The sequence below is a fragment of the Bombina bombina genome, chromosome 1 (genome assembly GCF_027579735.1).
Source record: "Bombina bombina isolate aBomBom1 chromosome 1, aBomBom1.pri, whole genome shotgun sequence".
NCBI lineage: Eukaryota > Metazoa > Chordata > Amphibia > Anura > Bombinatoridae > Bombina > Bombina bombina.
The window spans coordinates 1,087,198,656-1,087,213,898 of record NC_069499.1 but is presented as its reverse complement, the minus strand read 5'-3'; the positions used below and the strand labels follow the sequence as shown (position 1 = coordinate 1,087,213,898).

Below are 15,243 nucleotides of genomic sequence, written 5' to 3'. Positions count from 1 at the left end.
TCTTGGAACTTGATCGTCTTTTGTGATAAGTTTTTCTGGGGATTTAGGATAGGTTTAGGTATAGGATCAGGTGTGCGGCTATTACCCTGGTCATTGTCAGTCAAGTCATTGTTAGAGTTTGTCGTCTCACCAGAGTCAGTGCCTCTTGTTTGGGGGTCTTGTTTGTCACAGTCCTGTTTCCCTCCCCTCCCTTTATTCTTGTGTTTATTATATCTATAAGGGGATCAATTTCTGGACTCTCTCTATCAGATGTACACACAACCCTGTAAATAATCTGTTTGGTCCCTCACAAATTTCTCATGTTTTGTTTGAATAAGTTCTTTCTTAAGGAATGATATTGTCTCTTTTAGGATTACATCATATTCCTTATATTTATTTTCAAGAGTATACACATGTAATTCATTTTGTAGTTTTTCTATTTCTTTCCTGACGCCCAGCAACTGTGTATCCTTATACTCAATGATCAGCTGCATGAGCTTAAAGGAACAGTCTGATAGTGTGTTGTTCCTTTTATTTATAAAGATTTTATCATCAGTCATGAATGTGGGGAATTTTCTTATTCTCAAACACCTAGGGACTATTCTTAAATGTATGTACCTTTCGAGTGCTCAGTCACCAAACGAAACTATCACCTCTTGAGAAAGCCCGACCGGCGTCGGGGGAAACGCGTTGAGGATCAAGGACCAACATTCTCATCAAACTTCGGATAAGGAACTCTGTCTTTACAACCGACCAAACCCGCTATTACCCGTCACAGACTTGGATGACATTTCAGGGTAAAAAAGAACCGCATACTGAGACAGCAGGAGTGCAGGTGTGAGCGGTGTTTGTGGGAGGAAACTTAAGACAGTCTCTCTCAGCGGCAGCTGGAAAGGTTACTCTACAGGCTCAATTCATTTTTAATCTTGTAAGTGCATATTGTTAGCGCTTATTGTGTTGTCAATAAATTCTATCACTTGAATCGGAGGATGCGCTTTTTCTTTTTTTCTTAGATTTCTACCTTTCCAGGGTCCATTTATCCTACTTTAATTTTGTTTCTTGTATCATCAAATTTTTCATAGTCTGAAATTGACCACCTAGATAGCTACCTTCCAAGGTTTCATTGAAGATTTGTTCAAAGTCCTGTTCTAATTGGTCAAGGTCAGCTATGGAAATAAGGGAATAGTACACCTTGGGCCCTGGGCCTGCATTAGATGCTTCCATGATAGTAGCAGGTATTAGAAAAATGCAAGAAAGTGATAAACAAAGAGAGAGAGAAATGTATTGTCCCTTACCTATCAATAATAGTTCATGAAAAATTATACCAAAAACCAATGGTTTAACAGCAGCAAAATCTGTAAACCAAATACCATAGTACTTAATGGCTTAATATAATATGGCTTAACTAATTTTAACAATTTAATATCAATACCTCACAACCTAAATACAAAAGTAGTGTCTGAGGTAAGAGTTAATTAGTCTTAGTTGATACACTTCTTCAATGTTTGCCAAAGCAAATAAAAGAGATGGGGAGAACCCATACTCATAAGTTAAGGATAAGAGTGGTTAATCTTTTTCAAATCAGTATCGATATGTAACACTCTTGTTGGTAATATCATATAGCTAAATCAGAACATTAACCAATATAGCAACATAACCCACTACCTCGGTGTGATTACAGTGTCTAATAGTGAAAAGCTGTTGCAACTTGTCGGCCTACTGATTTTACTCCAACAATCAGTCAGGAGTTGTACTGATCTAAAATTATGTCTTGGTTCAGAAACTGAAAAAAATGGTTAGTGATTCATTATCCTACTGGTGTTTGCACTGTCACTCCATGGATATTTGCAGTTATTAGATTCAAGTCGCAATCCATTAATAGATTATAATTATAATAATGCTAACAATAACAGTAACAGTAACCACTAGTGGCACTGAATAATTCATTCAAGTAAACAGTTCATAGTTCATAGATGGAAACGTTCATAAATGGATCCCAGCCATAAATATGGAAAATTAAAACAATGTCTATTAATTTGATGAAAAATGGAAGTGAGAAAATGGAGATGAGGATGATAAGGATAAGGATAATAAAAATATATTTTAATAAAATAGTCTATTCCTGATATGTCAGATCCATATTTGTTATATTCAATTCATCTGCATATTTGGTCACTGAGGTGATCTTGTTTCTATATCACAGAAAATAAGGAAAATAAAGATCATATTACAGATTATGTATTTGTTTCTGTACTACAGCTTTTAACCTGAAAGTGAGAGAAATAGCCATATTTTCTTTTCTATGATAGGAACATTTACACTGGATCTCTTTTTTAGAGTTTTTATAATATAAATGCATTATCAATTGGCACTGGAAAATCCTCAAATATAAATATGCCATCCCATAATAAACAGAAAAAAAAACTTTCTCTTTTGTTAAATGTTCTGAGCAGCAAGAATTTTGCAAACTCACAATTCTTCCCACATGCAAATGCTTTGCTCGATCCCCCTAAAAAGAATTCTGGAAGCTCTGAAATCATTACTGTGTTCTGTTATTTGTCAGAGCATGTCAGTTTTATATTAGTGTTCTTTGCTTACTAAGGGGTCAATCACAATCCTTTAGAAAGAAAGAAAACTTTTCTTATGATTTTCCCCAGAAAAACTGTATTAAAATCTCTGATTTTTGTAGATAAATAATTTGATATGTTATTTTAACAGATTGTGTGTTTAAACCACCTGTAGGTCCCTCCCACTCAGGACCCGCAACACAATTCAACTCCTAAGCAGGAAATGGCCACTTTGCTTATTAGAAGCTGCAGGGGCCCGTAGCTGCTAATAACAGTCTGTTTCCTGCTAAGCTGCTGTAATGTATTGTGGTAACCTAACACGACTTTAGCTATGTATTTTATGCCTTTGCTTTTGGTAAACACTTAGGGGTTGAATACAATCTTGTGCTTTTTTTCTCAAGATGATTTCTGAATTTTGTCCAGTCTTGTCAGTGGGCTCCATTTATTAATGTGAGAGCAGGGGCTGTCAATCATTATCATAATTGAAATCCACAAAACTTTAGGTGGTAGAGAGGTTAAGTAGCAGTGGTCTTGAGACTCATGAGGAGCCTAAAATACTGGGACCCCTAAGCTGATCTTGCTGCTTTATAAATGAAGCCCAGTGTGTTTTTTCCAGTGATCAAAATCCTAAAATGATATTGCCATTAATACCCTTCAAGCTCAAAGTCATTAACTCCCAAAAAAACAACACAAAATAGTTATTTTCATAATTGATCTTGCAATTTCCTAACTGAAAATGGAATGTTCACGATTAGCGACAAACATTCAATGGTGATTTCTGGGTTTAGCAATTATATCATAGATTAAAGTGCCTGTATGTTTATTCATCCCTAATAGTGGTGAAGCAAATAGGTGAAAACTGTCAAATTAACCTGTTTTTCTTAAAAACCATAGAGATATGTGGAAATGTCTCTCTCAGAGAATCTGACAGAGTATTATTGGTATAGTGGGAATCTGTGTTTTTTTTTTGGGGTTATCAATTTCATTCATTTTTTTAGCGTGAAAATGCTTATTATAATTATTATTATTGTTTTATTGATTAAGAAAGAAGTGTTTGTATCTGTTTGGTGACGCTGCCCTCTAATATGGCGACGTGTGTTTGGTTCATGCTCAGAACCAATGTTGTATTTGAAAACTTTTGAGGTACTTAGTGAAAAGTGTTGTCCAGGAGTTATCAAGCCCTTTTAGCTATTGAATTTAATAAGGAAAGATGGCCCCATAAATATGTTGTTAAGTATCAAGAATTTGGATTGTGATCACAAAAAAACAGGACTGGCACATGTTAAGCAGAGAGACAATTTCCCCGAAACAATAATGAAAAATTGTGCTAAAAATTTGTAAAAGTCATCTATTAACATGCAGATAATTATCAAGCAATAGATTAGTGATCAACCTCATAGTTAGTAAGGGACACTAGTGTAAAAATGACATATCTCTTAAACATACAAGGATAGCCCTGAGTCTATTACAGTATATTGATAAAATAATTTGCAAGTTTTCAATCAATCTGCCCCAAACAAGCATTCCTCAATTAAAAATTCCAATATGGAATTTCAGACAGAACTCTAGATACCATTAATTGTTGCTCTTTTTTAAACACAAAACTTTCTGGAGGTGCCCATGCTTGTGATGATTTATATATTTTATATTATGCATTTCAGGTTATTTTATAGTGTATTATGGCTCGCACGAGCCTCAGATTCACTGTTGTACAGTCCTCTTGACAGAAAAAAAGGGGAACAGTTTATAGTGTTTTAAACACATGATTTCTAGAAATTGTTGAACTAATGTAAATCATCATCATCATATCTGTTAAATTCTACGTTTGTTTAATTATTGATGCCAGAATCTCATCTAATAAAAAAATGTTTTTTTCCTTTTTGTTAATGAGACCATTTTCCTTCAGTCTTTTAAAGGAGACCCACAGCCTAGTAAGACTGAAGACAATGTAAGTTGTTTTATAATAATTTCAAGAGAATTATCAATATATTTGCAATCACAATAATATAGGTTTTTTTCAGTTTAAAAAAAGCTGCAGGATCATTTTCAAAAGCACAAAATTTAATTTTATTGATATTTATCAGATATTAAATTATTATTTACTGAATATAATATTAATACATCTTCTATGTATAATGGTCTGCAGACTTATAAAAAAATAGATTTTTTTTTTGCCTAAATTTGACTGATTGTGAATTTTATTATAAAAATCTGATTTTTTTTCCCCTCTCTTTCAAAGATTTGCTATATACATTTTTTTTTCAAAACAAATTCTTTTAAAAAAAAAATTCAAAATGATATTTTCTCTCTAATATTTTTATATTTGTACTGTCTTCAATGACTTTGATTTTTCTAAATCTTTTTTTATTTTATTTTTATTTCTCGCCACAGTCACTTTTTATATAAGTATCTTTTTTTCTAAATCAAATATTCTAATCCTGAGTGTTTTGATTCTTCTCCACTTATGATTATTTTTATATATTATGTGCATAATACAAAAGATCTTATTGAGGTACAACCTCATTTTTGGGAGCAGTAAATTCTTGATTCACATTACTTCTCTCTCTTCAGTCTATAAAAGAAGAGCCGTCATTCATCTCAGTAACAGACAATGTAAGTTACGCATGGTCTTACTTTATTTATGAGTTCTGACTCTGTATTGCATAGCTCTGTTAAAAGAATATTGTCACTTCAAGCCTAATCTCTTATAGAAACCATAATATAAGGCATTTTTTAATTATGCAGTCAAAAAAGTGAGTATTAAATACATCCATATATACACTTTAAATATTAGTGGTCATAAACCATAATCAATGCATTCTCTCAAACTAGCACACTAGACCTCTTTTATAAACATGTTGACTTCTGCCAGTCTGAATATCTAGGGGTTGATTTATGAAGCAGCGGATGCTGCTTCCGACCCACTCCGCTTCAGTTCCGCCTGAAGCGGAAGTTAAGAAGCAGTGGTCCTAAGACCGCTGCTCCTTAACTCGTCCACCACCTCTGAGGTGGCATACAGCAATCAGCCTGATCGAATACGATCGGGTTGATTGACACCCCCTTGGTCGCAAATCTGCAGGGGGCGTTATTGCACCAGCAGTTCACAAGAACTGCTGGTGCAATGATAAATGCCAACATTTATCGATGTGCGGTGGACATGATTCGCTATAGCGGATCATGTCTGTCCACACCATGATAAATCTACCTCATACACTGTATTTTGAAGCTAGCGATTAGCTGATCAACTTTCAAAGTTATCATAATGTCATCCAATTTTGCTTCTGTAAAGTTGAATTTAAAGGGACATTAAACACTAAAAATAAATGCTAGACAGAATGATCCATTCAACGAAAAGATTAATCTGAGAATAACATGTACATGTATTTTTCAAAGTTGCATTAGTTGTTTAAATAATGACAAAACAAGTTTAAAGTTTTAATGTCTATACAACAATTATAGCAGACATGTTGTAATGTAGGTTGCTTTCTCTGCTGTGGCCAATTAGGGACTGTTATAAATAGGTCACTAGAGTGTGCAGCCAATGGCTGTGTGGAATATAACAGTGTTCTGCACTTCTATTTATAACAGGAACTGAAATGCTCACAATTTTAGAATGGAATTACAGGAAAAGGGGACAAAATGAATAATGAAAGTATATTGTAGATTTTTTTTATATATATGATTTATCATTTTATATTACCATCTCAAATTGTTTAATGTCCCTTTAAATTTTGGTGATCTGTTAATAACTTTGCAGACACATCAAATGCAAATATTCAAAGCTATCATTTCATGAAAATTGAATTCTATCAGATACTATATTGCTATCTTCTATACAATACTAGCTAGATTTTATATCCTGTACTATATTATGTGGTAATACTATTAACTTCAACATTTTGTTATTTTGCCTTAATATTTGTAATATTTTTTAGGCCTACAATTTCCAGTGATTTTTTATTTTTTATTTATTATGGTGTCTGATATTAATGTTTTTCTTAATAATTTTACCATGCAATCTATTAACAACTATTTTTATTATTAGAATTTTACACTTTTCTGATCATGACTCTTTTCTGTCTTTCGTGGCAGCAGACAGTGAAGCAGCTCTTTTTGTTGTTTTATGTGTAATCTACTAACCAGTATTCTTTTTTTATGGTTATACTGTTAATTTCAATATTTTTGTTGCATCTTTTAACCCCTTAGGGACCAGAGCATTTTTAAATTTTCTTACCGTTAGGGACCAGTGCTGTTTTTACATTTCTGCTGTGTTTGTGTTTAGCCATTAAATTTACTTTCTAAAGATACCATTATTTTCAACATATAAGTTACTATAACAAAAATTATAAAATATGATTAAAAAATGGAAAACAAACACACTTTTTCTAACTTTGACCCTCAAAATCTGTTACACATCTACAACCACCAAAAAACACTCATGCTAAATAGTTTCTAAATGTTGTCCCAAGTTAAGAAATACCCAATGTTTACATGTTCTTTGTTTTTTTTGCAAGTTATAGGGCAACCCAAAGTATTAATCTAGGCCCATTTTGGTATATTTCATGCCACCATTTCGCCGCCAAAAATGATCAAATAAAAAAAAATCGTTAACATTTTTACAAACTTTAGGTTTTCACTGAAAGGATCTTCAAACAGCTTGTGCAATTATGGCACAAATGGTTGTAGATGTTTCTCTGGGATCCCCTTTGTTTGCTTTTTGGTAATTTGAAGGCCGCTAAATGCTGCTGTGCACCACACTTGTATTATGCCCAGCAATGAAGAGGTTAGTTAGGTAGCTTGTAGGGTTAATTTTAGCTTTAGTTTAGAGATTAGCCTCCCACCTGACACATCCCGTCCCCTAATCCCTCCCTGACCCCTCTCAAACAGCTCTCTTCCCTCCCCCACCCCCCAAAGTTTACCCCCATCTTAAGTACTGGCAGAACGTCTGTCAGTATAAAAAATAAAAGTTATTTTTTTTTTTAAATATTTTTTTAAAATATATTTTCTGCAGGTTAGTATCCCTCCCCCTTACTTCCTAACCTCCCTGACCCCCAATTTCCTATATTTTTTGGCTTATCCTGCACCCCTCCCACCCGCTCCCGTCCATTCCCACCCCTCTCACACACTCCTCCTCCCTCTTCCAGTGATGGGCCGCCAACCCGCCTCCCTCCGATCCATCCCACGCCACCAAAGATCTGCATCATCGCTCTCTGCATCGGTTGCTTAGCAAAGGGTATTGCACAATGCCTCAATATCAAGGCATCACTGCAATACCCTGAAAGCGGATGGAAGCAATCACGATCGCTTTCAGCACTTGAAACCCCTGAGGACGTACCAGGTACGTCCTTGGTCATTAACGATCATCTTTTTTTGTAGGACGTACCTGGTACGTTCTTGGTCGTTAAGGGGTTAAAGTATAGTTAAAAAATAGGCCTACAATTTAAAGAGAGAAATATGGCATCAGACACTGTGCAATTTATTAATCCTTAATTTAACTGCTAAAATCTCTTAAAGTGTGTGTCAGGTACCTACCTTGCCTAGTTGGCTCTTGTTCGTCAATGTGGTCTTGCTGCTATGGGGGGATTATTTGCTCATGTTTGTGTGCTGTTTCTGGGTAGATGTTCTTCTAGGTCTGGCAGTATGACAGGTGTTCTTTCTTTCTCTCACATTCGCTATTTGGGTGCATACTCTTCTCGCCTCCTAGGTGGTCAGCATCATAGAATACCCATACAGGTAACCGTGCACATAGCACACCTGTTGCTGGTCACGTCCCTAGGTCTTTATAAGAAGTGTCAGTCTGCTTTTGCATTGCTTTGTTTGGCCTTGTTATCAGTTGTCTGTCTGCTTGCTCTTTGTTTTGCGTGACCTTGGATTGTTCAACAACCTTGCCAGCCGCCTTGCCTGATTGTTTAATAAACTTTCCTTGCATGCTACCAGTTTTTCTCCTGAATCGTGCATCCTCATCCTCTGTTGGTTCCAAGTATACTTATGTCACTGGCACTTCTGTTATAGGAATCCCATTCCCTACACCTGGTGCTGACTAACGTCCAGGAAAAGGGAGGGTAAACTTTAACGTGGTATTGTAAGTAATGATCCTGACAGTGTGTTTCTCATTCAATTACTTTCGATTGGGTTCACAAGATCAAAGCTAGTGGATGTAAAATCCTGTCAATAGTACCAGCATACCAGTTGAAATAATGATAATTTTTTAATCTGTCAGATTCACCATCAGACAACATATCTGCCAGAAAAAAAAGCCTCAGTTTATTTCCCTTACATCCCTTCTTTATCTTACACAAGGTCTGATTCTCTAAAATTCACCCAGATGGATTAAAATATCACACTAAGGGCCACATTTATTAAGCTCCGTATGGAGCTTGAAGCCTTGTGTTTCCGGCGAGCCTGAAGTCTAAAGACCGCTGCTCCATAACCTGTCCGCCTGCTCTGAGGCCGCGGACAGAAATCGCCAGAAATCATTGATCAGGTTGATTGACACCCCCTGCTAGAGGCCGATTGGCCGCAAATCTGCAGGGGGCGGCATTACACCAGCAGTTCACAAGAACTGCTGGTGCAATGATAAATGCAGATAGCGTATGCTGTCGGCATTTAGCGATGTGCAGCGGACATGATCCGCTATATCTGATCATGTCTGCTCGCACAATCATAAATATGCCCCTAAATCTTGCGTAAACACTAGCAAAGCCTAAGCTTCAAGATAGAGTGAGTGCGCCCTTGGGCTAAAAGTATACACACCATATAAAAATAGTGACCAAAAATAATAAACATAGATATGCATAATATACACAATACATAAAACTTTACTTAGGGACGTCTCCCTGTAAATCCAAGATTATATTAAAAATGAAATATAAAAAATTCTTAACACTCGCTAGATTAAATGCGGACTAGATCCTAAATAGACTACACAAACATTGTATCAGACAGTGGTATATAGGAACATATTATTATAAAGTGCTATCTCTCTATGTAAATAGAATACTGTATGGCACAACAATATTAAATAGTCGTATGTGACATATATAAAAACAAATAAAATCGAATAACTTGATAGCGACAAGTTCAAATGTATAACTGCAGTCTATCTTGATAAAGCACAAGGGAGGGCGAAACGCGTCGCTTACACTTGTGACATTGTGACTTTGAAAGAAGGACAACTTATTGCAGCCTTTACTGCAACTTTAACCCGGGTTAATATCATCTCTACATACTCAAGGGTGAGGAAGAACTTGTACCCCACCTCTCTACTGGAGAAACAAGTACACCTACAGCAGGCAAGTCTGTCTAAACAACAAGCTGACATACGGACACAGCAATCAGCTGTTTGCCTTTACGCTGTCAGAACATCAGATTGAGAAGAGCAGATGGGGAATCTGTGACGTCAGACGCCGACTCACACGTGCAGAGGTCTGTACACTTCTATCCCCAGGAACGGCGGTGACTACAGTTGCGGTCCAAGCTTTGACCGAAAGATCTAACTTTCCGGTAACACCCTCTGGACTTACGGTATAGCAACCTTGCACTTTTTGTGGAGCAAGTTAACAGCAAGCAAATCTGAGCTGTCATTCTTTGCATTTGTTGAAAACGCCTATGCCGATTATATACGGCTACCTGCACTGCAGTTATACATTTGAACTTGTCGCTATCAAATTATTCGATTTTATTTGTTTTTATATATGTCACATACGACTATTTAATATTGTTGTGCCATACAGTATTCTATTTACATAGAGAGATAGCACTTTATAATAATATGTTTCTATATACCACTGTCTGATACAATGTTTGTATAGTCTATTTAGGATCTAGTCCGCATTTAATCTAGTGAGTGTTAAGAATTTTTTATATTTCATTTTTAATATAATCCTGGATTTACAGGGAGACGTCCCTAAGTAAAGTTTTATGTATTGTGTATATTATGCATATCTATGTTTATTAAATTTGGTCACTATTTTTATATGGTGTGTATACTTTTAGCCCAAGGGCGCACTCACTCTATCTTGAAGCTAGGCTTCGCTAGTGTTTATACTTGTGTCTGATACATTACAGGGATTGTATCTTTAGAGTAGTGTGTAGTAATACTATCCTTCAGCGTGCACTAATCCTCCTTTTTTAAATTCCTAAATCTTGTGTAGTCAGACTTTACTTGATTCTCTAAAAAATGGGGGCTAATGAGCACTCTGGAATGAATAATCTTGCAGGGGACAGTGAATGTGACAGCAAACACCTGGCACTGTTATCAATTTTTATTTTTTAAACACATTTCAATCAATTCATTCTGTTTTCACTGTACTTTAACTTCCATTTACTTCTATTTTTGCATATCTATTTCTACCAGTATTTTCAGTGTGTTGCACATTTTTAAAACGCACTTTTGCCTGAGCGGAGAGTTTTAGAGATTTATGCTCACGGTGCATCCTATCTAATCTAAAGAATTGTGAACAGATGCATCTCATTTCAATTGTTTTTTTTTGTTTTGTTACTATGGTCTGATTGAGCTTTATAAACATTTTACCTAATGAAATATTTGTTAAGCAGACATTACCCTCAAGAAATGGTATACCAAGCTTTAGCATATACCAGTCATGTTATTATTTATTCCTTTTGTTGGAACCTTCTTAACCTGAAACATAAAAACATGATCTCATATTTATTTTTAAAGTGGTAGCTTAATTGATCCTTGGGCTAGTCCTAAGTGAATTTCATGCCTTCTTGAATTCCTTGACTGCGTTTTTCTCAGCACTTCTGTTGAAAACCTGGCCAATGCATTTCACCACCATTCTGCAACACTATATTAAGCATTTTTTAAACACTTTAAATATAGTTAATCACTACCTGTGCCATACATTTTTAGTTAAAGGGACATGAAACCCACCTTTTTTCCTTCATGATTTAGAAAGAGCATTTAATTTTAAATACAGGGAGTGCAGAATTATTGGGCAAATGAGTATTTTGACCACATCATCCTCTTTATGCATGTTGTCTTACTCCAAGCTGTATAGGCTTGAAAGCCTACTACCAATTAAGCATATAAGGTGATGTGCATCTCTGTAATGAGAAGGGGTGTGGTCTAATGACATCAACACCCTATATCAGGTGTGCATAACTATTAGGCAACTTCCTTTCCTTTGGCAAAATGGGTCAAAAGAAGGACTTGACAGGCTCAGAAAAGTCAAAAATAGTGAGATATCTTGCAGAGGGATGCAGCACTCTTAAAATTGCAAAGCTTCTGAAGCGTGATCATCGAACAATCAAGCGTTTCATTCAAAATAGTCAACAGGGTCGCAAGAAGCGTGTGGAAAAACAAAGGCGCAAAATAACTGCCCATGAACTGAGAAAAGTCAAGCGTGCAGCTGCCAAGATGCCACTTGCCACCAGTTTGGCCATATTTCAGAGCTGCAACATCACTGGAGTGCCCAAAATCACAAGGTGTGCAATACTCAGAGACATGGCCAAGGTAAGAAAGGCTGAAAGACGACCACCCCTTTGTTTGCTTTTTGGTAATTTGAAGGCTGCTAAATGCTGCTGTGCACCACACTTGTATTATGCCCAGCAATGAAGAGGTTAGTTAGGTAGCTTGTAGGGTTAATTTTAGCTTTAGTTTAGAGATTAGCCTCCCACCTGACACATCCCGTCCCCTAATCCCTCCCTGACCCCTCTCAAACAGCTCTCTTCCCTCCCGCACCCCCCAAAGTTTACCCCCATCTTAAGTACTGGCAGAACGTCTGTCAGTATAAAAAATAAAAGTTATTTTTTTTTTAAATATTTTTTTAAAATATATTTTCTGCAGGTTAGTATCCCTCCCCGTTACTTCCTAACCTCCCTGACCCCCAATTTCCTATATTTTTTGGCTTATCCTGCACCCCTCCCACCCGCTCCCGTCCATTCCCACCCCTCTCACACACTCCTCCTCCCTCTTCCAGTGATGGGCCGCCAACCCGCCTCCCTCCGATCCATCCCACGCCACCAAAGATCTGCACCATAGCTCTCTGCATCGGTTGCTTAGCAAAGGGTATTGCACAATGCCTCAATATCAAGGCATCACTGCAATACCCTGAAAGCGGATGGAAGCAATCACGATCGCTTTCAGCACTTGAAACCCCTGAGGACGTACCAGGTACGTCCTTGGTCATTAACGATCATTTTTTGTAGGACGTACCTGGTACGTTCTTGGTCGTTAAGGGGTTAAAGTATGCTTAAAAAAATAGGCCTACAATTTAAAGAGAGAAATATGGCATCAGGCACTGTGCAATTTATTAATCCTTAATTTAACTGCTAAAATCTCTTAAAGTGTGTGTCAGGTACCTACCTTGCCTAGTTGGCTCTTGTTCGTCAATGTGGTCTTGCTGCTATGGGGGGATCATTTGCTCATGTTTGTGTGCTGTTTCTGGGTAGATGTTCTTCTAGGTCTGGCAGTATGACAGGTGTTCTTTCTTTCTCTCACATTCGCTATTTGGGTGCATACTCTTCTCGCCTCCTAGGTGGTCAGCATCATAGAATACCCATACAGGTAACCGTGCACATAGCACACCTGTTGCTGGTCACGTCCCTAGGTCTTTATAAGAAGTGTCAGTCTGCTTTTGCATTGCTTTGTTTGGCCTTGTTATCTGTTGTCTGTCTGCTTGCTCTTTGTTTTGCGTGACCTTGGATTGTTCAACAACCTTGCCAGCCGCCTTGCCTGATTGTTTAATAAACTTTCCTTGCATGCTACCAGTTTTTCTCCTGAATCGTGCATCCTCAGCCTCTGTTGGTTCCAAGTATACTTATGTCACTGGCACTTCTGTTATAGGAATCCCATTCCCTACACCTGGTGCTGACTAACGTCCAGGAAAAGGGAGGGTAAACTTTAACGTGGTATTGTAAGTAATGATCCTGACAGTGTGTTTCTCATTCAATTACTTTCGATTGGGTTCACAAGATCAAAGCTAGTGGATGTAAAATCCTGTCAATAGTAACAGTATACCAGTTGAAATAATGATAATTTTTTAATCTGTCAGATTCACCATCAGACAACATATCTGCCAGAAAAAAAAGCCTCAGTTTATTTCCCTTACATCCCTTCTTTATCTTACACAAGGTCTGATTCTCTAAAATTCACCCGGATGGATTAAAATATCACACTAAGGGCCACATTTATTAAGCTCCGTATGGAGCTTGAAGCCTTGTGTTTCCGGCGAGCCTGAAGTCTAAAGACCGCTGCTCCATAACCTGTCCGCCTGCTCTGAGGCCGCGGACAGAAATCGCCAGAAATCATTGATCAGGTTGATTGACACCCCCTGCTAGAGGCCGATTGGCCGCAAATCTGCAGGGGGCGGCATTACACCAGCAGTTCACAAGAACTGCTGGTGCAATGATAAATGCAGATAGCGTATGCTGTCGGCATTTAGCGATGTGCAGCGGACATGATCCGCTATATCTGATCATGTCTGCTCGCACAATCATAAATATGCCCCTAAATCTTGCGTAAACACTAGCAAAGCCTAAGCTTCAAGATAGAGTGAGTGCGCCCTTGGGCTAAAAGTATACACACCATATAAAAATAGTGACCAAAAATAATAAACATAGATATGCATAATATACACAATACATAAAACTTTACTTAGGGACGTCTCCCTGTAAATCCAGGATTATATTAAAAATGAAATATAAAAAATTCTTAACACTCGCTAGATTAAATGCGGACTAGATCCTAAATAGACTACACAAACATTGTATCAGACAGTGGTATATAGGAACATATTATTATAAAGTGCTATCTCTCTATGTAAATAGAATACTGTATGGCACAACAATATTAAATAGTCGTATGTGACATATATAAAAACAAATAAAATCGAATAACTTGATAGCGACAAGTTCAAATGTATAACTGCAGTCTATCTTGATAAAGCCCAAGGGAGGGCGAAACGCGTCGCTTACACTTGTGACATTGTGACTTTGAAAGAAGGACAACTTATTGCAGCCTTTACTGCAACTTTAACCCGGGTTAATATCATCTCTACGTACTCAAGGGTGAGGAAGAACTTGTACCCCACCTCTCTACTGGAGAAACAAGTACACCTACAGCAGGCAAGTCTGTCTAAACAACAAGCTGACATACGGACACAGCAATCAGCTGTTTGCCTTTACGCTGTCAGAACATCAGATTGAGAAGAGCAGATGGGGAATCTGTGACGTCAGACGCCGACTCACACGTGCAGAGGTCTGTACACTTCTATCCCCAGGAACGGCGGTGACTACAGTTGCGGTCCAAGCTTTGACCGAAAGATCTAACTTTCCGGTAACACCCTCTGGACTTACGGTATAGCAACCTTGCACTTTTTGTGGAGCAAGTTAACAGCAAGCAAATCTGAGCTGTCATTCTTTGCATTTGTTGAAAATGCCTATGCCGATTATATACGGCTACCTGCACTGCAGTTATACATTTGAACTTGTCGCTATCAAATTATTCGATTTTATTTGTTTTTATATATGTCACATACGACTATTTAATATTGTTGTGCCATACAGTATTCTATTTACATAGAGAGATTGCACTTTATAATAATATGTTTCTATATACCACTGTCTGATACAATGTTTGTATAGTCTATTTAGGATCTAGTCCGCATTTAATCTAGCGAGTGTTAAGAATTTTTTATATTTCATTTTTAATATAATCCTGGATTTACAGGGAGAC

At 37.1% G+C, this 15,243-nt stretch overlaps 1 protein-coding gene across 8 annotated transcripts in view; it reads left to right on the top strand.

Annotated features, from left to right (window-relative positions):
- BCAS1 (brain enriched myelin associated protein 1) overlaps window positions 1-15,243 on the top strand; it is a 268,834-nt gene that overhangs the window by 234,263 nt on the left and 19,328 nt on the right. For 5 of the 8 annotated variants that reach the window (XM_053694190.1, XM_053694261.1, XM_053694137.1 and 2 more), the window contains 2 exons: window positions 4,453-4,494; window positions 5,118-5,159. The exons of the other annotated variants lie outside the window; for them this stretch is intronic. In XM_053694190.1, coding sequence (XP_053550165.1) covers window positions 4,453-4,494; window positions 5,118-5,159 — 84 coding nt within the window. The remainder of the gene's footprint in view (window positions 1-4,452; window positions 4,495-5,117; window positions 5,160-15,243) is intronic. 8 annotated transcript variants of the gene reach the window in all.